Source organism: Athene cunicularia, assembly GCF_003259725.1.
Source record: "Athene cunicularia isolate RWA chromosome 14 unlocalized genomic scaffold, athCun1 chr14_part1, whole genome shotgun sequence".
In the NCBI taxonomy this organism is placed as follows: Eukaryota; Metazoa; Chordata; class Aves; order Strigiformes; family Strigidae; genus Athene; species Athene cunicularia.
In genome coordinates this window covers 10,461,956-10,484,682 of record NW_020799118.1, presented here as the reverse complement: position 1 = coordinate 10,484,682, position 22,727 = coordinate 10,461,956, and the positions used below count along the sequence as shown (strand labels likewise).

The following is a 22,727-nucleotide window of genomic DNA, read 5'->3' as shown; positions in this document are numbered from 1 at the left end:
CAGGAGGAGCCAAGAAAGGGGGCTGCTGAGGAGCGAGGCCGGCGCAGCTGAGGCGGTGACTCCCCTCACAGCGCTCCGAGGCGGGGCGGCGTTGCCAAACCACCCTTCGAGCCATTACGCAAGGAAAGTTTTAAGTAAAACCGCGCGTTTAAATTCGTTAGAGGTTGCGTGGAGGACGCCCGCCACACCGTAACCCCGAGGGGGTGTTTGATGGCCCTGCAGGTGGGGGCTGAGGGGCTGCAGAGATAAACCCCCCGCCCCTGCCCTGTGCCAGGGGGAGGAAGGGCCCGCCGTGGATGCGGTGGTGGCAGTGCTCGTCCCGAGGTGGACACAGCAGCCCGAGACCCGACATCGCGCCTCGCTAGAGCTCACGGTTAGATGTAGACCGTTTCAAGATGTTTTGTGGAAGAAACCCCAGCCTTGAGGATTCCAGCCCAGCAGTCTTTATTACCAGCAAATTCTAGATAACTGGATACAGCAAGGCTAGAAAATGCTGTTTGAAAAGCCCGTAACAGTTCAAGCGCCCTTTGCTACTTTTACCCTTTGTCATCAAGAAGAATCAAGTGAAAAAGCCCAGCACTGAAAACAACCATGGTCCCACTTTGCACAGGAGATGGGCTGCAGCAACGATCAAAGCTACAAACGAGAATTCACAGATACCACCTCTGAGGTCTCAATCCCCAACTTTTCATTAACAGACTTAAAACGTGGGTTTTACAGACAGGGAAAGTAGCACATCACATGGCTCCGCACTCTCCACAACTGTCATGGCAAATTATCAAACTCTTTGTTGCACAATTTCCCTTCAGAGATACAGCCTCAAAGCGATGCATTGAGTTTAGATGTCCCAGGCTTTGAAACACTGCAACTTTTCATGGTGATTCAGCCCAGAGGCATTTAGTGGAGATGTATATGCTTGAAAAATTCCATTTTCCCTCACTTTTGGTCCTTCGGTGTTAGCAGATCACGTGCGGTCTTGTAAATACAGGCTTGGCTCAAGACCTGCTGGCACAGGTTTGTTTTACACAGTCTGTGCTTATTTTATCTGTCTCCTTTTTTTACATCTTTGTTTATCTGAAAAAGGCAGCCCCAGGGAACAAGTGTTCCTGACCTCCTACTTGCCATCACACCTCACTCTTGCTTCTTTATGGTTCATAAGAAAAATCTGTTACTTGCTATACCAGCTTATGCACTTGCATTGCATCCCCACTGTGGGGGTTTAAGGCATTTTGAAAATACAAGTAATCTAAGCTTCCTCATCCCTATAGTGAGCTATCCCTCATCTTCCTGACAGCAAAGCAAGAGGCACAGAGGAATAGGGAGTGTGTGCAGTGTCACACAGCAAGTCAGAAAGAGCACGTAGGAGAACACTTTGCAAGTGCTACAGCTCAATGGTTCTTCATCCATCTGAAAAAATGCACAAACCTACCTGAGTTTCTCATCTTAGATACTTCAGCAGACCTAGGAGGGAAGCCACTCCTCTTTGGGGCATGGAGTCACTATTTATTGAGTGCAATGACCAGAATCACTTTATTTGCAGCATATTTAAAATGCAGGGAAAATACTTTTTAAAAGCCCCATATGGAGAAAGATGTTGGCTGGAGACATATGTTCAAAAAAAAAAAAAAAAAATCACATTCCCGCAGTTTACTTCTAGGCTAGCTCCTATCAGGGTCTTCACCTATCAGCATGCCTCTTCTCTGGGCTGCAGTCAGATCTGAAATGCTCTGTAGATGGAAAAGAGTTTAGCAATCTCTGGCTGCTCTCGGAGCCAAACATCTGCTCACCCAAACAGCATTCCAGGCGTTCATTACACCTCCCAGCTTCACAGCAACACACAGGGACAGCAGGGAAGAACGGGGAAACTATTTCTCAGGCATTTACACTTGGTTTTAATAGTCAGGGAGCCTCTTGGATGCATGGGTGGCATCCACACTTTTGCCCCAGGGAAAAAAGGCAGCTTGGGCTCCATGCTGACATCTTCTGGGAGGTGAACACTGCTGGGAAAATGAGGTTTTCCTCTTCTCTTGGACTCTGTTAACAACCTACTTGTCTTAAAATGAAGCTAACAGCTAGACCGCACAGTACAGAGGAAAGACTTGAAGTAGGGATATGGAAAAAGTAATCTACAGCGTATGAGGTCTCTCTCCCCCCTGCTAGCCTGCCCTTGGCTTTTCAGCATCACAACACAGAAACTAAAATACATTTTAAGTTACTCTCCCCCTGCATCTGCTTCCCCGACTTCCAGCAGTCTTGAAATTACAATGCTGTGGGGCCACAGAGAGTTCTGCTCCCCTGGTGACTTCTATTTAGTCTTCAGCTGGTTCCCCAAGCGGGCGTCTGGCTGCTGCTTTTGCCGACTGCTGGCACCATCTGCAGGCCCTGTGAGCGAGGGAGGATGAAGTACTCGGTCATGTTTCTCACACTTCAATTTAGTCTCATTGCCAGTCAAAATGGGGAAGAGACAGATTGCCACGGGCTGTGGAGGGGAGAGTTTGGCAAAGGCACCAGGATCTGCACATCGTTGCCTCAAGAAAATCCCAAGGTGACACTTTCAGTGGAAGAAGTAGGTTGTCACATGGCTAACTCATCTTAAATTTTGTACTTCACATATGGATTAGACTAGGATTATGAACACCTCTGAAAATGTTATTTTCTCCTTTTAAGAGCTTATTTTTGGCTAGAGTGAGATGGAGTATAACTCATTCTGGAACATTGCCCATGTCATCTGTTGCAAAAAAACCCCATGCTTAAAATTTGGCTGTAAAACCCCTACCCATGTGGCTGCTTTCCCAACTGGACCGTTTGTATTGCATTTACAGCTCTTTAGGTTCAGATTGCAACAGAGCAAGTGCTGAAGAATATAGTAGTGCCTCCTGAGCCAGCCAAGCAGATACTTCACATACTCACCTTTGACTTGCTTCTGTAGGACCCGTCCTTTGATGCGATAGGCGTTGCTCTGCTGGACAGTGCTTGCAGGAGCACTGTCTTTCGGCAGCACCTCTAGTGGAGTCCCCTCTATCAAAGGCAAGGAAAGCTTCATTATAAACAGTGGGAGCAGAGCATGGTTTAAAACCATTTTGCAATGCATGAATCACTAATAGCTAGCTCAAATTATAGCATTGTAAATCAAAAGTTAACCATTTTTTAGGGAAAAAAAAAAGTTAGGAAAACTAATGAGCATCAATAAGCACCTCTTGCCAGAATGGGGAAGGATTCTGGCTCCATTTCAATAGGATTTGGGTACCCAGTTTCCCTAAGCTCATCCTGGCCTTGTGTGTCTGCACAAAGCAAAACAACTGAAGCTGACAGATGGTCAGTGCAGCCTGTCATGTCTTGGTCTCCTTGCTGAGGCTTGGTTTGGATGTGAAACTGTCTGAATGACTAGACCAAGATCAGCAACTTGTTGCATGTGAACCCAGCTGAGCACTAATTCTTCCCCCTAGATTACAGAGGCATAGTTGGGGCAATGATCTGCAAAGGATATGCTTTCTTACCCATCAAAAGCTACTTAGCTATAAAAAAAAAAAAATCAGATTACTAGTAGTTCTGATCATTAGCCTTTACTCTAGCTTATTTCTCACATGACAATCCATCTTTTCCAGCAGAGCTGATGCAGGATGTCACCAGCGGCTCTTTGACCCCTACCTGAACAGTAGCCAACAGGAACCTTGACCTTCGTGGCAATGGATATGCTGCTCACAGCTTTTGTCTGACGGAAGAGTCTAGCTCGGCACAGGTGGTTCTCACAAGCCTTGTCTGTACTGGGGCTCGAGGGAGTCCATTGCTTAGATTTTGAGGTCTGAAAGACAGCAAGTGGAGTTAACCTCAGTGATATCTCTCACCTCTGATTGTTGCCATGTTGTACCAAAAAGATTCCCTTCCCACCTGACTGGCTTAGCTTGCTGTCTAGGCAGGAGGTTAAGGGCATTATAGCAGACTAAAGATACTTATTTGCCCATGCAGTTTGTACTATATTTCTCTTACTGTGTTTAAAAACCAGGGTAGCTCCGCTGGGCCTATGCCTTCTGCTCACAAAGGACCTACCCTGTGGAAGTTTGGTTCAAGAGAGCGAGATCTTTTCTTTCTGGCTGTCCTCTCAGCAGGCATCTCCTGGTCTTTCCTGTTCTTCAGCACAACCTGGGCTGGGGAGCACAGCTGGCTCCCAGCTGCAGGCTCTAACAGCAACCCCCCAGTACGTGTACTGTCTCTTGTCTGACAGTCTGGGGTGGAACTGGCCTCCAGATACTTCTGCTTAAGCATGTCCTCCTCAGGGAAGTGGGCTGAAGAGACTTTGCTTCCAGGATCTCTGTGTTGGGCTCTGGAACGGCGACTGGCTGCAACGAGGGAGATGCTTTTGGTGTTGGCAGCAATTTCCTCCAAGGTCTCCAGACTCAGTGGAACAGCAGCACTGTCTGGAGGTGACTTTTTCCCATGCAAGTCTAGAGACGTGGGGGAACGCAGCCTGGGAGTCATCTTTCCTGCAGTAATACCTGTTGGTTTCTGCTAAAAATCAAAGCAATAGCAGCATAATTTGATTTTCATTCAAAGTTTTTATACTTTTCCCCTTCAAAGCACTTTCAAACATTTTATAGACGTTAAATTTCACCTGAAATATAACAACTTCTATGTATAGAGAAACAAAGGTAAAGCTTTTTGACTGTATCTCCCATGTGGAGCCATGGCTACAAGAGGATCAAGCCAGCACGCAAGAAACTGATGAGCTCTGTTCCAGGGTGCTGAGTGAAATTAGTTTCACCACATAGTCACCAAATCAGGGCCCAGCAGATAGATCAGTTAATGGCATAAAAGGAGGTGATCATCCTGGACACCACAGGTCCCCTCACAGCAGATTGCCTGGTGCATCTCTATTTACAACTCCTGTCCCTCCCCTGGACACACTGGGGACTGGGTGACTGACACAGAGGGAGAGCCCAGATTGGAGGTGGCAGCTAAGCCTTGGCCTCTTAAGTAAATCCCAGGCTTTAAACTCAAGGCCAGTGCTCTAGGAGTGATTTTATTGCCTGCCAAGGTTTGCCTTCCTCACATGCAATAGATTTAGCTGCCATGCACGTTCTGCCATCGCAGGAGGAAGGTGCTATCCACAACAAATGTGCCTTGAATTCAGTTCCTGCCGTACTGACCTGCTGACCTGGGGTTTTTGGCAAACCAGAGAAAGTTGGGCTGAGGTGGTTATCCAGAGATCCCTCCTTCCTACAGGGTGACATTTTAGATGATCTGCAGCTGCCACTGTGAGAAGAATATTCCAGGAGATTAACAGATGAAAAACACGGGCCCTTTATCAACAGGGAGAGATGAAACATGTCTAGATGAGAGCTCTCATGCTGTGGGGAAAGCCAGAAGTCTGGTAAATGTGGTAAACACCACAGCAAGAAAGGGCTTCAGGATTCATGAAGGAAAGAGATTTTTGTCCCCAGATCCTCACAGACTTTGCTACTTTATTTGGTTTAAATCCTTGTCACTCAACAGAAGCAAATCCAAACATTTCCCATAGTCTTCTCTGCAAAAGCTCCTACTAAAATACAGAGTTACTTCACAAAAGCAGTGTTCTTCAGGTATCACGCAGCTTTGGGGATTTAGCTGGGGGCTGCCAGGTGCCCATGCCCTAGAGAGTAAGTCTAATGAGAAAGGTCCACATTACCTGTCTGACTCCAGGGTGATGGAGGGAATGTCAAACTTCACCCCCCAGGGAAGATCCTTCATGTTCCCAGGTAGGCCCTTTCTGACCTCATCTTTATTTAGATCCAGATGCTGACTTACATCCAGAGATGGGCTGTTGTGGGGCTGCAGGAAGAGGGGACAAGGAGATCCTCGGCAGATTTTCTCACTGTAAAGCCCCTCCTCTAGCCTTGACTCCCAGCCTCTGGTCACATAGACACTCTGGATACCTCATGTGCTTTTCCATATTTCCAGCCACCTACTATTTGCTCCCCTCCTGCAGAAGGGCACCTGTACTAGTTTAGTCTCTCATAGAACAACATGACTAGTATTAAGTTTATTATTCAAGGTGAAACCCAACTCCTTGCTCCATTCAATCTAGGCAATTACAATAAATAAGAGACACTGCTGCTTGGACTCCCTGCTGAAGACTAGCAATTTCCTGGCAGCACCTTACTGTCTCAAAAGATACAAGTTTTCCAAAGACAAAAGGGCCAGCAGCATCTTACCTTTCTTACAGGAAAGGCCTAAAGACCTTAGTAACAACTGTGTCTTGAGCAGAGGCCTCCAGAGAGGACAGTCTCCTTCAGCAGTCAGTTGCACGTTTGGCCATCTAACCTTTGCTTCTGTTTGCCACCAAGCCAGTTATCTCTCTCAAATCTAATGCAACAGAAACCAGGAGGATAAACACTCTGGCTCCTTCACAGCCTGCCTGGGTCCTCATCTGTCTCTAAAAACCTTATTAATTCTCTGAGTCAAAGGGAAGGAGAGCGGAGCTCTAGGGAGACAACATGTTCCTAAAACAAAGCTCTGTACAGCTCCTGGCTGGCACCAGGGCCCAGCCAGGCTTTGGGTGTGTATGAATCTGTGGCCATAACACAAGGTCATGGACAGCTTGGATCCTCCAGCACAAAAGTCTGCTCTGCCTTACCCGGAGCATGCTGGACATCACTGAATGCAGCAGCAGCACGCGGTTCAGCGTCCCCTCCTCCAACTCAGAGAGGTGCAGGCAGTGTAACCTCACCAGTGTCTCTGGGACAGGAATGTTCTGGGCTGGAGCAGAGATGGGGAGGAAGAGTTAAAGATCATTCCTAGATAAACAGTTGACAACTGTGGAGTCATGACATCCAAGACAAGGTTTTCTGGGTGAATTGTTCTTCACTTTGGCGGCAGAAAACAAAGCTCAGAGATAATGACAGTGCAGGAACAAAGCTGCTACTTTACCTTTTATCAGCATCTGCTGCTGCTGAATAATTTCTTCACAGAGTAGCATGTGCTGCTGCAGTTGCTGGATCACAAAATCCTTCTGGCACAATAGACTCTCCTTGTACAGTGTATTTGCCTGCAGCTCTGTGTTGCCAAGCTCAAGCTCATGGGCTCTGCAGAGGAGCCTTAGAACCTCTTGCTGATCCTCACTGGCAATTTGTCTGGGGAAAAACTCCTCCATCTGGGCAGCTTTTTCCTTGGCATTTGCTAAGCGCTGCTCCAGCTCTGACTGAAAAAGATAGATGGGGCATTGTCAAGGCAGTTTGGCTTCTTGGGATAACAAAGACATCTGAGCAAATCTGTGCTGTGTCTTTCATGCTGAGATTAAAGTAATAGCTACAAAAAGTATTTTGTTCATTCTGCTAGCAGCCACCATGTTTCAGACCTGGCAGATATATCCAGATGCACAGTCCTTGCCTAGAGAAACTCACAAACATTAACATCAGTTACCAAAAAAATAATCACCAAAAGTGATTACCAAAACATTGAACCAATCAGTGAGTGATAAACCTTCAAAATACCCCTGGAAGGGGAAGTGGGAAGAATTAGCTCATTTATGAGTGGACAAGCCCAGGCAGTGGGATTTTCCCTCATCCTAAAAAAAAAAAGGGACAGAGGCAGGATGCAAATACCAGTGTTGCCATGCTGCTTCCTTCAGCAGCCCAAAGTATTTAGGAGTTCAGCTGCAATGCAGGTGCCAGGTGGCTTTTGCAGTGCTAGCCGAAAGCCGCAGGAACCTCTCTGAGTTACACTGCTGCCATCCTGCCCCCAAGCACCCGCTGGGCAGAGGTCAGACTTGTGACCGTGACGGCACCTTCACCTCCTCACCTTCAGGGATGCCGTCTTGTGCTGCTCTGCCAGCAGCAGGTTGATCTCTTCTCTTGCTACTGTAACTTCATGAGGTTCAGGTGCATCTGTGATACCGACTTCTCTGTCTTCCTCCTCTGTGTTTTCATCTTTCTCCTCCTTCGCTGGTTTGCCATACTTGCATGCACCCTGAGCCTTCTCTCGTTCCCAGCTGCCAAAAGAAGAAAGGAACCTCTGGGACACAGTGACATAGCTCTAATGACGCATGCATAGCCTGTGATTGTATCTGTCCAACTTCTTCTTGCATAACAGCAGCAGAACTAATTAGTCCAGGCTGGTCTGGAGCTGGACCGTGCAGAAGAGCACAATTAGCTTCCTCCCATTTGGATGTCTGTAGGACAGGCCTCCTATGTGGTCTTTCCATAGCAAGGAGAACAGTGCTTTTCCACACCTCATCACGAAGTGTTGCCTATTCGCAGGTACTTGTTGAATATCTTCAGTGTCCTGAAGATTGTTTTAAGTACAAATGACCCAAATCCTGAGTGACTATAATATATACATACTAGGTGGGAGACTAGTGATAATGAGAGGGAACTGGTACCTGCTTATAGTTTATCCAGAAGAAAGGGATGATGATTCTTTCTCTGACATCATGCCTAGATGCAGCTCATCTGGATGGAAACCACTTTCCAAACACAGTGACTGAACCACAGAAGGACCAACAATCACAGTCTGTGCTGCCATCCAGTTTTTCCATTAAAACCCAAGTCCAAAATAAGGTCCAAATAGAGATGATATATCTACCATTTATACTTTTAGTCTTGAGCTTAAACTTGATGCTAGAGGTATCTGTTTGCCTTATGGAGCTACATCAGGCAATTACATGGCAGTGCAGCACCATGTGCAGGCTGCAGACTCCTTACAAGCACCAGGAGGGATTAGGGATGTGTTTCTCAATAGCCAGAAATCACCCGTTGCAAATATAGCACCTTAATCTAAGGCTTAGAGTCGCATGGACTTAATTTACCTTAAATCCCGGGGTACCTTTTGCAGACCACTACCCTCCCAAGTTTTTCCTCATCACATAGTTAATTCTCAAACCTACACCTGATCTCATCCTTCTGTCATTTAGCTGGGGGGACCATGGGATATTGGTATTTCTCACAGTGAATTTGGAGGAGCTGAAAGCTAAGATGGTACTCACTCTGTGATTGTTAGGAGGTGTCTGCAGGTATCAACATGCAGCTCGATGTTGGTGTTTTCCAGCTCCATCAGGCTGCGGCGCATCTCCATCTGCTCCCTGAAAGCCCCGATCAGCTGTGCCCGCAAAGCATTCATTGTTTGCCCACTGCGTGCCTCAGGGCCTTGGTGCCTCTCTGCTGCAGGAGAAGACATTTCTGATCGGACATTAGACCACATAAACTTCTGCCAAGTCCTACAAAACTACATGGAACCAAGCCACTCAGTCCACATGCTATGAGGCATTCATTTATAGGACTCTGCTTCATTCTGCAGTCTCTTGACCTTAATAACGTGCTTAAGAAATCTGATATATCTTTATGATTGTATTATTAGCAATAAATAAGTCTCATTGCCACTGCTTTTGTGAGTATTAAGAGGATACTGCATTGCAGGGACATCTCTTCCCCCTTTCCACCTGCCAAAAAAGGAAAAAGTATTGGTTTTCTATGCTTTTTACCTAGAAATGACCTTGGGTATTGGTAGCAGAGACCTATCGTATCTCATGTCTTGTCTGTCAGAGTACTTGACTATTTTTATTTCATTCCTTGCCAGATTCAGTGACAAAAGGAGCAATCCCCAGGGCAGAACAATCATTGTTTTAAAAGCTTTGTCCTGCCCTCCTCCCTATTTTATTTTTTTTAATTAAGTGCAACAAACTGTACAACAGAACTCCGTGTCCTGACACAGCCTCAGAGCCTGTGATGACGCAGGCTACAGACTCAGTCACTGCTCTGTAAGGGTTCAGACTTCCCACAGCAAATGTCACCACTTGATGTCAAAGCTCTTTTCAAGGGCAGGTTTAGGAAATTTAACACATTTTAATGTTGGGGAAGATGCTGAAAATGTTGAATGTGCTGTTGCCATGATTTAACCCCCCATCAGCTGCTAAGATCCTGTAGCCGCTCGCTCACTCCTCCCTGCCCCACCCCCTGGTGAGATGGGGGGGAGAAATCGAAAACAAGTAAAACTCATGGGTTGAGATAAGAACAGTTTAATAATTGAAATAATATATAATAATAATAATAATAGTAATGAAAAGGAAGATAACAAAAAGAGAGTGACTTAAAACCCAAGAAACACAAGTGATGCCCGATGCAATTGCTGACTGATGCTCAGCCAGTCCCTCAGCAGCGATCCACCCCTCCTGGCCAATTCCCCCCAGTTTATATACTGGGCAGGATGTCATATGGTATGGAATATTCATTTGGTCAGTTTGGGTCAGCTGTTCTAGCTGTGTCCCCTCCCAACTTCTTGTGCCCCTCCAGCCTTCTTGCTGTAAGGGCACGAGAAGCAGAAAAATCCTTGACTTAGTATAAACACTACTTAGCAATGACTAAAAACATCTGGATGTTACCAACTTTATTCTCATACTAAATCCAAACCACAACACTATACCAGCTACGAGGAAGAAAATTAATTCTATCCCAGCTGAAACCAGAACAGTTGTCCAGTTACACAGTACTTCGGACAGACTCATAGCGAAAAACAACTTCCATTTCCCCTGCCTGCCTCCACCACCTTTCAGCCCATGTCCTCTGCTCTGCTCCTCTACAAGCGTTGCTGAACCAGCTTCCCCCAGATACGCCTACATAGAGGCCACCAAGTTCTACCACAACCTGTCCACACAGCTCTTCTCCACGCTCTCTCCCCTCCAGATGCCCCAGAATAGTTCTTGCTCTGGGCTCTACCTTGCAGATCCCCGAGGCTGGAGCTGACTGCACTTTTCTCCTTCTCCTGGTTTTCACCCCTCGCCTTCAGATGCTCGATCTCCCTGCGGAGGTCTGCGATGATGCTGGTGTATTGGTCAATGTGGTAGGAGACATTCTGCAGGTTACACTTTACCTGGTGAGCCAGAATATGTGAGCGTTTGTCCCAAGGCCCGTTATTGGTACAATGGCTGCAAACAAAGCTATGCTTTCAGTTGGAGGGGCACTGAATCCTGTGATGGGAAAGAGTTTCCCCAGTCATGAGGGAAAACTGTAAATCAGTAGTTTTCCCTAATTCTGGGAAATTCCCAAAAGGTAATAGAGAAAAGCCAGGGACCCTGTATCCACAGGGAAAACACAGAGATCCACAGAGAGCAAAAACCCTGTTGTAGATCATTGTTCATCTTCCTTTAGCCCACAAGCCTCTCCATTTTATTCCTCCTTTTTGCAGCCCCTCGTATTTCTCTTCCAGGCCCAGCATCCCCACTGGGACATTCCCCATACACTGCCCTCCCAAAGTGGTCATCTTCCAACCATCATTCCTTATATTCTGCACCCAGGTCCATACCAGGCACATTATTCTCTGTCTTTCCATTATTCTGCTCCCTTGCTTTGACCCTCATATTCCTCTTCTCATCCATGCACTGCCCCCTCCTCAAGTTTATTCTCCCATCATCCACTACATTTTCTATTTCCACTTTGCAAGCTTTTAACCTCTAACCCCCACCTCCCTGTGAGTTGCTTGCTCATTTACCTGTGTCTTGATGTTTTTTGCTCGATAGGCATAGATCAAGGTCATTCGAGATTCTTCAAAGGAGGTGCTGGCTGGGCTGATATGTGCAATCATAACAGTCCTGCTGTTGCCCCCTAATGAGTCCTAGAGGGATGCAATGTTGCTGTGGTTAGTATGGACATGACAGGGTCTTGCTGCTCGGTGGTAACTGCCCTGGCTTGGTACCCTTGCACTTCATTGAGATTCTGGTGGAGAATCCCAATTAGGAGTGAAGAAATGGCTGGTAAAATACCGTTCATTAGGCTCTCTCTCCATCAACAGCAAAATCAATAAGTAATTAACTATCTACAGAAGAAGAATTTTTGCAAGAAAATGGCAATTTCCACGGATATGCTGGTAACTTCTCAATGCTGCTGACAACAGAAGCCTGCCTTTTTCTCCATCCCTTCTCCTCCCCACCATCCTCTAGTAAATGCATCTGCCAGGCAGTGACAGCAGTAGCTCAGCACCAAGACTTGAGGTGAGGTTCATAAATGAAGTTGTAAAGGATCCATAAAATAACCAGTGTAGCAGAGAGCCTGTCTACAACCTTTCTGATTTCCTAAAGGAGACACAACTTACGACAGCACATAGTCACTCTTAGTCTCTCTTCCTCCTGCCCCAACATCATCCAAATTTATTGGCCCATTTCACCCAGTTCTTACAGAAAGAATGAAATAGATGCAATAAGTTCATTAATGAAGAAAAAAAAAAAAAATCACTTATCTCCTGTGAGCTTACAGACATACAACCCAGACCTATAGGATTTCCTAACCCTGTAGGAGGTCCTTCCTTAACAGTGCCAATGACAACATGTTTATTACAGAGACAGCACTGCCTGAGTCAAGCCCTGACTGCATTGCAAAGCTCGTGCAAGATCCCAGAGGAGCATTCCAAGCTGGATAATGACAATGCACAGAGTTATTTAAGGATCAGCTCTCAAGCCTTGGCTGATTTGAGTGGTGATAGCAGCAAGAGACACGGCAGGCTCCTTGCTGACCCACAGCGTACGGTACCTTCAGCAGACGGGTGAGTTTGCTGTCTCGAAAGTTGACAAACTGGGCCCGGCTCCCCCCCTTCTCACTCAAAGCGTTGATGCAGTTGCCTAAAGCCAGCAGTGAGCGGTTGATATGGGCTCCTTCCTTCATCCTCTTGCCCTGGTTCTGAGTCTGTTGAGAGGTGAGGGAAGGAGGACAGACAGACAATAAACACGCTTCAGAACGGTGGGTCTGTGCCCAGGGAAGATGTGCAGCATCACCTGGGTCAAGGTTTGGATGTCAAAGCAATGCCTCCTGCAAAAATCAACCTGAAGTGGGTTAAACCCCACTGAGGAACAGAGGTGCTGGTAGGAGTACATTGCTTGGAAAAGATGACCCAGATCTGACCTCTTCGTTCTTAAAAGATAGCTATTAATTATCTTTTAATGATTATTTCAAAAATTAAGATGCGTAATAACATCACTCCAGAATTCCTGATCTCAGTAGAAGTACTGGGGTATATAAAATCTCTCTCCCTCAAATCACCTCCCTTAGTTCCAGCATTTCCTTCTTCCCATAGGAGCCAGCTGCCTTATTTTCCACCCACCAGCATCCCTCTATTCCACTGGTATCAGCTTTCTCTGACAGCCTAGCTGATCCCTACCTAACAGACTTCAGCTTCTCTTTAGATGTGAAATTCGCTGCTGCTTTTTCAGACCCGAGAAAAGGCTGCAGCCAAAAGCTGGTTTATGTTTTTCCAATTATACTAGTTGGTCTAATATAAAAGATATTACAAATATCATCAAACTTTGTCTTTATTTTCAGGCTCTCAGGTACAAACTACTGCTCTAAACCAACAGAGAAACACACAGTGCTGGTTTCCCCAGGGATGAGGACAGCCTTACAGGGCCTGCACGGCAGGCCAGGGAATCCAGCCTGGTCTCACCAAAAGCTGCTGAGCTCCAGACGTACCTGCGCTGCTCTCTCTGACCCTGCCAAGTCGACCATGAAAAGTTTTCCAATAAGCATTTCCTTGCCCACCACCTTCCTTCGGCTTTTCTGCGTCACCGTCACCTGCAGCACTGCGTGGGAGCGGGAGGACGTCTTGTTGGCAGCAGTGGGTTCCTGGGTGCGTTGCTTGTTTCCTTTCATTAACAGCTGCATGATCTAAATGATGCAGAAGAGCATGTGGAGGTATACAGCTCTGTCTGAGCCACAGCACGGCTTTCCCTGTGGACTGCTCAGCCAGGGCGTGGGCAGACTGGTCCCACTCATGAGAGTGGGGGTTTTGCTGTTGATTTTCCCCAGGTCTCCCCCTTTGGCTTATGACCTTGGAAGTGTGGGTTTGTTGAGTTTGGGGCTGTTTTCCTGTTTATCTACATGTGCCTTGGACACAAGAAGTGCATATCAGTGTAGTTCAAGGGGGTTTCATTATTTCTTCTCCCTCTCCAAACGGTTTGTTAACACATGTGTACAGAAATCAAAGCACTCCCATCCTTCCAGGAAAGCAGCATGCACCTGGGGGAAGCAGAGCTAGCAGGAGGTTAGCTGGGGGTTTTAGCCTGGTTTCTACCACTCACATGGCTCCATGATCAGCCCTTTCCATATAATTTGTCACATTAATTCAGTTCCACCAAGGTCCTGCTACAAAAGGTCTATGTTACTGAGTAAGGCACAGGCAATAGGTAAGCGTCAGGGAATTTTAAAGCACTGATGCATGAAAGCACAAACCCCCTCCCTTTGCCCTCACTGTGGGCCATAGCCCAAGGTACCTCCTGAGCATTTGTTGTGGAGACTTCTGTAATTCCTGCTATCTGGATGCTACCTCTGGAATCCTCTCTCAGGTCTAAGAACCCTGAGGATGGGTTCAGGAGGTCACGGATCACCTCGTTATAGATCTGAGGGTAAGAAACAAGGGGTTAATGTGAGACTATCAGTGAGTCCTTAGATCTGCAAAGAGGGTTGAGTTGATCTGCATTTCAGCAGGCAGAATCGGACTCCCCACTTCCCATTACACCTGTTCCACAGAGGCCGGATCCAAGGCAACACAGACACTTCACCTCCAGGTAGGACATGGAGACTGTGTGATCCATCTCCTCGGCCGTAGCTTCAAGGGCCTTGAAGAGGTCATCAAGGGCGCGGATGTAAATCCCTGGTTCACAGTCTGTCCCGAGCATCGTGTAGGTTTTTCCTGCTCCTGATAAAGATACAAAGAAGAGCACCAAAGCCTAACTTCCACGTGAACAAGTTTCCACAACAAACAAATCCTGGTTTCCTACTGATTTCTGTCCATCCCCTAACTTCCTCTAGTTACTCCAGTTTCTCACCCCACAGTGATGCTGCTTCAGGAAACACATGGCACATACCATCATCCAAAAAGGGTAGGAAGAGGACTTGCAGCTGGGCACATAGGTAGGTTAATTGCCCACCTGGGTGTTAAGAGCTAGAGTAGAAAAATATTTTCATATAGACTGTAGTCTGTAAGTGCTTTCTACATTGCTCTCCTGAGACCATTCTCCAGCGTTGCAGAGGCCCTCATCTCCTCCTTTTTAAACGGAAAGATTTGTCTCCACTGAATTCCACCTCAATTAAGTGACTCTTAAACAGGGCAGTTTTGCTCTTACTTTGGCATTTAAGGGAGATCCACACTTCCCAACAAGAATGGTATTTTAATGCTTCAGTTTTGTCCTCACAGTAATTAATTGGCATTACAGCTCACTTCTGCTTTGTACAGATATATTTTATTCATCGGGAGCAGTACAGCTACAGAGACTACTTTACCTGTTGGGCCATATGCAAAAATGGTTGCATTGTAGCCAGAAATGACTCCTCCAATCAGGCTTTTGGTCGTGGACACATACACTTCCTCCTAATTCAGTCAAAAAAGCATAAATTTTTGGTCAGGCACAACAGCTGTCCAAAAAATCAATACCTAATTTCATTCCCTATGATTTCTCACAGATTTCTTGGGTTTTGGAATGATTTGTGAGCTATCTGAATTTTGACACATCAAAATGAGCAGAAAAGCACAGAGGTTTATTGAATTTTCTAGATGCAGGGAAGATACAGGAGCTTACTAAAATAAATGTTCCTAAATATGATTATTTTCTTGGACTCTGAACATGGAATTCTTTGTTTTTAATTTGTGACTGCTGAAAAGGGGAGTAAATTATCTCCTTGGCCTTATCCTTTACAGAGAATTGCCACCGGGCCTCCAAAAATGTCTTAAGTAGCACACAAGTGTGCCACGCTGATGTTAAATGTGAAAGAGAACACCGATAGCCCAGTTGCGTGTGAGAAGCAAGGCTGCATCGTGACGATCACAAAATGCAGGTGCTGATGAAATCCTTATACTGCACCTTACATCTGACTGCAAAACACAGCTCTGTAGGGCACTAGAGCTCACTCCATGAGCCTGTAAAACAAGAGGCACAGGGAAGAAGTGTGGGAGCAATGAAGCCAAACAACGTGACCAATGATCTCATTCACCGGAGACCTCAGGAGATAAAGATCCTCATCTCTGCTCAGGTGTGATGCGTCTGGGGAGTCCCGATGCAGGAGGGAGAGAGCGCCAGACTGAATACTGCAAGTCTCCCTGCTTTTCTGACAAAAGGAAAACCCTCACAGTCCTCTCGCCTTCAACACCATCACCTCTTTTATCTGGGTGACATGTGGTCTCTGGGATGTGCAGTTCTACTCACCTGCCAAAAACATTCATCTAAGAAGGGAAAACAATTATAATGTTAAGCCTTTTGGTTTAAAAAAGGGAAGGATGTTACCTGGGTTGCTCTGTGATCAAAAACCATGTCAAATACAAATGTTTTTTCTCGGGATCTGTTAGCTCGCAAGATGTCATCTGGATCTTCGGTTGGATCCATCAGGACCACTCTCTGTTATAAGATAAAGTCAGAACAAGAACCCTTATGTCTGGGTTTTGTTAACAGCCTGTCAGGATTTCTTACAGCACTATTGCCATTGCATCTCTTGGCCAAAGGAACATTGGCACTTCAGCTTTGCAGGGAAAATACAGTTGCATGCACAATGTGGAGGCCAACAAGCTTTGTCTTGCAACTGATGTCACATCTTCTGTAATCTGGAGTAGTAGTTGCTGCAAAATGCTCTGAAGGTCCGTTGTGCAGTGAAACAGTCACTGGCATTGGGTAATCGCAGTGGTTGTGGGGACATGACACCCAACCAACGCCTGTGCAAGCAGGAGGGGGACAGGACCTCTTACCTCGATTTTCAGCCAAGATTCAGAGAGGAGCTGTGAAAGAAAATAGTTAAGTTCCTCAGGAGCAAAAGAGCCCAAAGTCATCTTCCAAAGCCTTTCCTGCAGCAGGACTGATAGAGATGTCTGCATTGCTCAAGGACAGAAGCTTCATTCCATTTCTGGCTTTTATGAAGAAAAAAAAAGGTGGGAGAAGAGTTGCAGCAAGTTACAGAACTGGTTCTGTTTCTTTTCAGTCCCTTAGGATCTATTTTAGTACATAATTATCACAGTATATAATTACTGCAGAGAATAGTACTCTTTCTCCTCCACTGAAACGGCTCATAAGGAGATGCTGTAGCCTCAAAGGAAGGGACAGAGAACCCACTGCCTCTTACTCCAGAGCAGCTTTTACTCTTTCTCAGGTAAACAGATCATTAAAAAAGCAATTAAAGCATAGATAGCCACCACTTGACCTACAGAATAACTGCACTGGTGTGCCACGCATGGGAGAGACACAAGCACCTAGGACAAGTGCCCACAGGCATTCAAGAAGTGTTAAGACTTTGTGTTTTTTTTTTAGTTTTGTGTTTCCTGCTAAATTCCAGATCTCTAACCAGTATCTCTAGCTTTGATCTGCAAGTTTTAAAATTATCAGGAAGACTTTTTTTTTTTTTTTTTTTTTTTTTTTAGTTTTCACTGGTCCAGCTCAGGCCTTAAAACTTGAAGCAACACAAGCACAACCTCCAAAGGGAATTCCTGGTTTATCGGCAGCAGTGGTGTTCGTCTGCAAAAGAGTCTAAACGTGCAGATGCAAGTGTGACAGCAAAGACCAGAATTTGGAGAATGAGGTCAGCATGTTTCCTTTAAAAATTCTGCCTGTAACACTTTCAGGCCCCTCTTACTGAGTCCTTGCAACTTCCAAATTTTGCTTGTAGTGTATCCAGGCATCCAAGAGAGTCCTCCTCTTGCAACACCTTATCTAACCAGCAGTATTCTAAAAGCATAAACCTTCTGCTATTGCCCGGAAGCATTAAAACATAACAAGACACTACAGAGTCAATTTTGAGTTAGGATTAATAAGCAGCCAGCAGCAGCTCTAAATGAGTTAGGCTGGGAGTAAATATAGCAGGGAACATGATGTAAATCAAAATACACCAAGAAATCTAAGCACTTCAACTGCCCAGTCAATTAATTTGCTTTCATAATTACAGTTATTTGCATTATTAAGAGAAACTCATTCTCATAGATAGAAGTTACTCAGACTAATATAATGCACATTTCCTTCCCAGACTTCCATTAGAGAAAATAGATCTCAGGCCAGATGATGCAAGTCTGAATAGGCTGTATAAAAATAAAGCTGATATCCTTGTGAGGTTAATGACTGCTTTAAAAAAAGAAAAGAAGAAAAAAAAAAAAGTTTCACCTGTAAGGTGCTAAACAAAAATTGCATTTGTAAGATAATGCATAAAAGGAAAGAAGATTGATGCTCTCTCTGCTTCAGAGGGCTGCTATCATTGACTATGGCAAGGAGACAAGAGACAAGATATATAGCAGAATTAGTGTGCATTCAGAGAGGGTTCAGAGAAAGATCAGCTGAAGCACGATAGAAAATAATGGGATTTACATTGGAAGAGAAGGCAAATAACAAGGGCAAAATAAAAATATGGAAATAGATGTAGTGATGTAGAAATGGTAAGTGGAGACCTCCTGCAATCCCTGCCTCTTGAAGAAGAACAAGAGGTAGAAGATGCAGAACTAGAGGAAAGAAGTGCCATTTGCACGGAAGCTGTATCCCACCGCATTCCAGCAAGGCCAGGAGTTTTGCAGGATTTAAAAGTGTTTGCACGTGAGCCAGAAGAGCTGGAGTCTCAGGTGGCCCGCGTGGTAGCCGGCAGAGTCCCCGGTCCCCACAGCGGGGGCTCTCCTGCAGCCCAGGCACAGCTCCCACCCCAGCTCACCTGCTCACCCGTCCTGCGGGCAGCGAGGGCAGCTCCCTCCTCCGCTTCTGCTGCGTTGATGGGACGGATGCGAAGGGCCACCTGCACACACAGCACACACACCTGTGACTTAATCTGCAGCGAGGCTCAGCTCTGTGCAAGCACCAGCGATATCTACAGCTTCTCACTGCACCTCTTCTGCTGATCAGTCTTAAAGCCTTAAGCTTAGGGCCTGGAGAGTTTAGGGAAGTTTACAATGTTTAAACCAGTTAATTCTCCCCTGATTTGCACTTTTACCTTGACGAATTCTTCCTCCCTCTTCCCCTGTTTCTATCTCTAACACTGCAAGACTCCAACTGATTGACAGAAGGCAGCAGAATAAATTCAGCCGTGTCATTGCTGCTGTCAGCAGGAACCTTCGGAGATCCAGGACTGTGGTACCAACAGCCACAGAGCTGAGCATGTTTACAGATTCCCCTGGTGTTCCCAAAACACTGATTAAAGTTATCCGTGACAAAGGAATTACATTTCACTAAGTACCCATTTTGTTTAATCCCAGGTAGGAATCATTATGAGCCTGTTCAACCAGATCAGAGCAAGTTGTCCCTGATCTGTGTGGGTCCCGCAGGGTTCCTTGGAAGCTGGAATTCATCACAGGACCAGAGCGATTATAAAGTAGCAATTAACTGCCAGTGCCTTGTACCACAATTCAATCAGTCAGGAACACAGTACTCTGTTTCGAAAGACAGTAATTTGACCCAAAGATTTAAAACACACAGGCTGCACTTGTCAGTATTAATAACGTACAAGAACACATGTATTTCAGCCTGTTTAATCTAGAGGTGAAGCAATAAAGCGTGGTGTCCTGGATCAGTTGTGGGATTAATTGGGCCTCCCAATGCTGGGGTCCTGCTCTAGCCCTGACTCACTGCAGCTGAGGGCAGGTTGCATGGTTCCAGATCCCAAACCTGTGTGCCCAGTGGCAGGTCTCCGGAGAAGATCACCGATTTGAAATCCCACCTAAAAGCTAGCCTTGGCTTCTCGGCTAATAACAGAGATTTGAAAGATTCTATTTTCACCTTCCCATAGCTGTTCTCCCTTTCAGAAAATACAGCAGGATCTCCTTAGCAGCTGCTGACAGGAGAGCTGATGCTGATAGAACACTACATAATGCACTTAAGTGGTGTCTCAGCAGGAGGGTGTGCAATTATTGAAACAGATTTGTTCTATGGCCCCACCAGTCCACAAGCAACTAGTTTCTATAGGAACCAGATTTATTTCCACAGTAACAAGTCAAGCTACTTGTCAATTTAATGAGGGTTTCATGAACAGCTCTCATGAACAGCAAGCCCTGTAGTAGACATATTTGAGTAGTTGCAGCAACAGCAAAAAATATTTCTTCACTGTGAATGTCTTAGAATACAAGCTAAGCTCCTCGGCTTTGGGTAACTTTTAATATTCATGAGAATGCAACAATTAGCTTCATCATCTCCCTAAACACACGTGAATGACACCATTCTGAGCATTTCATTCCCATAAGCTGAAGTCATTTTAGAATTTGAGAAAAAATTATCTTGCTCACCATAATGCCAAATTCTGCTGGAGGAATAGGACATCGTGCAAGTCTCTCTCGGACTGCCTTTAACCTCTGGAATAGTCTAGTTAATCACTGTATTCACAAGCCCTAGCCACTGAGGGCAAGAAAACAAACCCAAATAAGCAGCATGTGGAGATGGGTCACACCAAGTACTAAGGCTTTTTCTTGCATTAAAGAGGAATGCAAGGTATTCTAGATATTATTGACTTTATTTTAAGAGATTCCTCTTTGAGCAGAGGTTTCTGTATCTGCCTCATTTGTGTTTCAGCACGAGGGCAATGCTTCAGTTTAACAGAGTGCCACGGGCTGAAGGTTGAAACTTGGGGATTACATTTTCAAAACACTCCTCTTACTCTGATCACCACAGAGAGATGTGCGAGAGAGATGCTCAGACAGGACTCTAATCCCAGCTGCTTTTGATGACTCTGTCACTCGAACAGATCCCAAAGAGATGAGCATGCTGGAGATCACTGTTCAAGGAGTAACCACCATCACCTGCCAGATTACCCAGCCTCACCTCCCCTCCTATACATTTTTCCCCCCTGCAGGATATTTAAACCCAACTTTTGCTTTAAATCATACAGAGTTTTGCACAAAGAGAGCAAGTTTGCATTTTTGCCCTCTGGCTGGGCCACAAAGGCCAGGAACACCAGCAGACAGCTGGCAATGCCGACAGTAAGGATGCCAGGGCTGGGTACAACCCAGCTGCTTCTCCCCATCCCACATCCTCCCCATCACCAGCGGGCTCACCGTAAGCTGCTGCTCCTTCATGGCCGAGCTGTGAGATGATGCCAGCTCAGGGCTGGGCGATTTGCCCAGGGAGGTGCACATCGAGCTGGAGCCCTTCAGGAAGACTGAATGGTTCAGAGGCAGCAGCCATCACCCCAGGGAAGGAGAGAGGTAACACCTGCGCTCCCCCAGGGGAGAGAAGTGCAGGGACAGCAGGAGAGGCAGCAGTGAAACACCGAGCCCCGGGAAAGGGGGGTGTTACAGCACATCCCTGGAGCAGTGTGCCACCACTGCACCTTGCATGGGACCTGGTGAAAGGATCAGGATAAGCAAAGTGACCCACCTGCAAGCCCAAATTACTTCTTTATGTGCAAATCCCTCTGCACACCCTCGGTGAGCAGGCCACAGACTTAATTTTCTGCCCTGTTGGCTGCCAGATTTCTTCTTGCCCTGAGATCAAAGATGCAGCACCACCCAGTCCAGGGGTCCACAGCTCCACCAAAAGCCAAGCAAGCAGCACCCTGGCCCCTCACCTTGCACAGGAACTGACAACAGTCGTTGAGATAGGCAGGAAACAGTTGCTACCCCCCTGAGGTAAGTGCAACTTCCACTGTATTGTCACTTCACACAGTGGCATTTCATGACTCCTAGGTTCAGGAAGACAATCCTTCAGCATTTTTAGTGTCAGTCCATTCATTACAACCTATTAAAAAACCCACAACAAGGTCACCTTTTGTCTTCATTATTTATTCACAGTAAATGAGTCAAAGCTCACAAAAGTTACAGTAAGGCTTTATTAAAAAATATTAGAATTTAAGAAGTTAAAAGTATAGCTAGTGAACAAAATTTTCTCTATGAAACTTGCATTAAGGACTGTAGATGGTTAAAGGGTCATGAGAATATTTATTACAAAATCAAAATAAAGACTGTGAAAGTGAAGACCAGCCCAGGATTATATGAACTGTTGCAATTAATCTTGCTATTTAAGAACAATCATTAAAAATACTTAAGACAATACTTTAACAAACACAATGAGAGATACTATCCTACTTAATGCTTAAGGTTTACTTCCCTCCCTCCCCACCTGCCCAAATTCTGGACCCTCGAAGGTATTCAGTGGGGGTACAACTGCTGCTGGAGCCTTTCTCCCCACCCATACATCTCTATACAGCACCCACAAACCTGCTTCTGTTTTGACCACCCTTCAGAAGCCCCTCTAAGGGCCACAGGCTGAAAACTAGTGCCAGAGTACCTGAAGCTACAAACCAACATGGATTCAATCCAACAAGATCCTTCCTCCGTACAACTCCTCAGATTATTCAAGATATGCCAAATAGACTAGTTTACCAAATACTCACCCATAAAGCAGTTTCAGTAGCACATAATTTGGAAAAAGCATTTCAAGTAAGAAACACTACAGAAAAGACACAGTAATTGAAGGGAGCAGCATCAGAAATGTCAGTGTAACAGATGAAAAGAGACTTCAACTGGTCAGGACATCTTGTCAGCTTCCAAAGCTGCTACAGGAACATGAAGTTTTGGGTGGGTTTTTGGTTTATTTTTCTCACTGATGATCCACACTTCAGAGAAGAGAACCCAATTTCTTTAAAATGCTGGCATTACATTTTTTTTACTTTGAAAATGGCCAGGAAGAAAACACAATAGCCCATTAAAATTTCACTGCACAGCAACAGGGGAAAAAAAAGCCTTTCAACTCTATTCATAACTTAGAAAGTAGTTGAGAAGTCAACTCTTCACAAAGGTAAATAAAATTATTCCTACTATAAAGTCCAAGCCATTACTGA

At 45.6% G+C, this 22,727-nt stretch overlaps 1 protein-coding gene across 1 annotated transcript; it reads right to left on the bottom strand.

Moving 5' to 3' along the window:
• Positions 1–2,305: 2,305 nt before the first annotated feature.
• On the bottom strand, positions 2,306–21,024 carry KIF19 (kinesin family member 19). The gene is made up of 20 exons (XM_026859164.1): positions 20,944–21,024; positions 18,618–18,698; positions 16,229–16,339; positions 15,231–15,318; positions 14,510–14,646; positions 14,222–14,347; positions 13,422–13,616; positions 12,489–12,641; positions 11,455–11,577; positions 10,683–10,836; positions 8,957–9,131; positions 7,774–7,963; positions 6,904–7,174; positions 6,611–6,732; positions 5,663–5,805; positions 5,145–5,250; positions 4,048–4,506; positions 3,649–3,802; positions 2,911–3,018; positions 2,306–2,382 (listed from the first exon to the last, which is right to left on the bottom strand). Exons 1-20 carry the CDS (start codon positions 21,022–21,024, stop codon positions 2,306–2,308), a joined length of 3,054 nt encoding a protein of 1,017 aa, XP_026714965.1.
• Between the last annotated feature and the right edge of the window lie 1,703 nt (positions 21,025–22,727).

Bases quoted from the DNA above. Each gene is read 5' to 3' on its own strand.
- KIF19 (XM_026859164.1), bottom strand. From the start codon at position 21,024: ATGTGCACCTCCCTGGGCAAATCGCCCAGCCCTGAGCTGGCATCATCT. The intron at 9,132-10,682 runs GTAGAGCCCAGA...CTTCTCCTGCAG, and splicing joins CAGCCTCGGGGATCTGCAAG to CAGAGAGGCACCAAGGCCCT. The intron at 5,806-6,610 runs GTAAGGCAGAGC...CTCTTCCTGCAG, and splicing joins TGATGTCCAGCATGCTCCGG to CCCCACAACAGCCCATCTCT.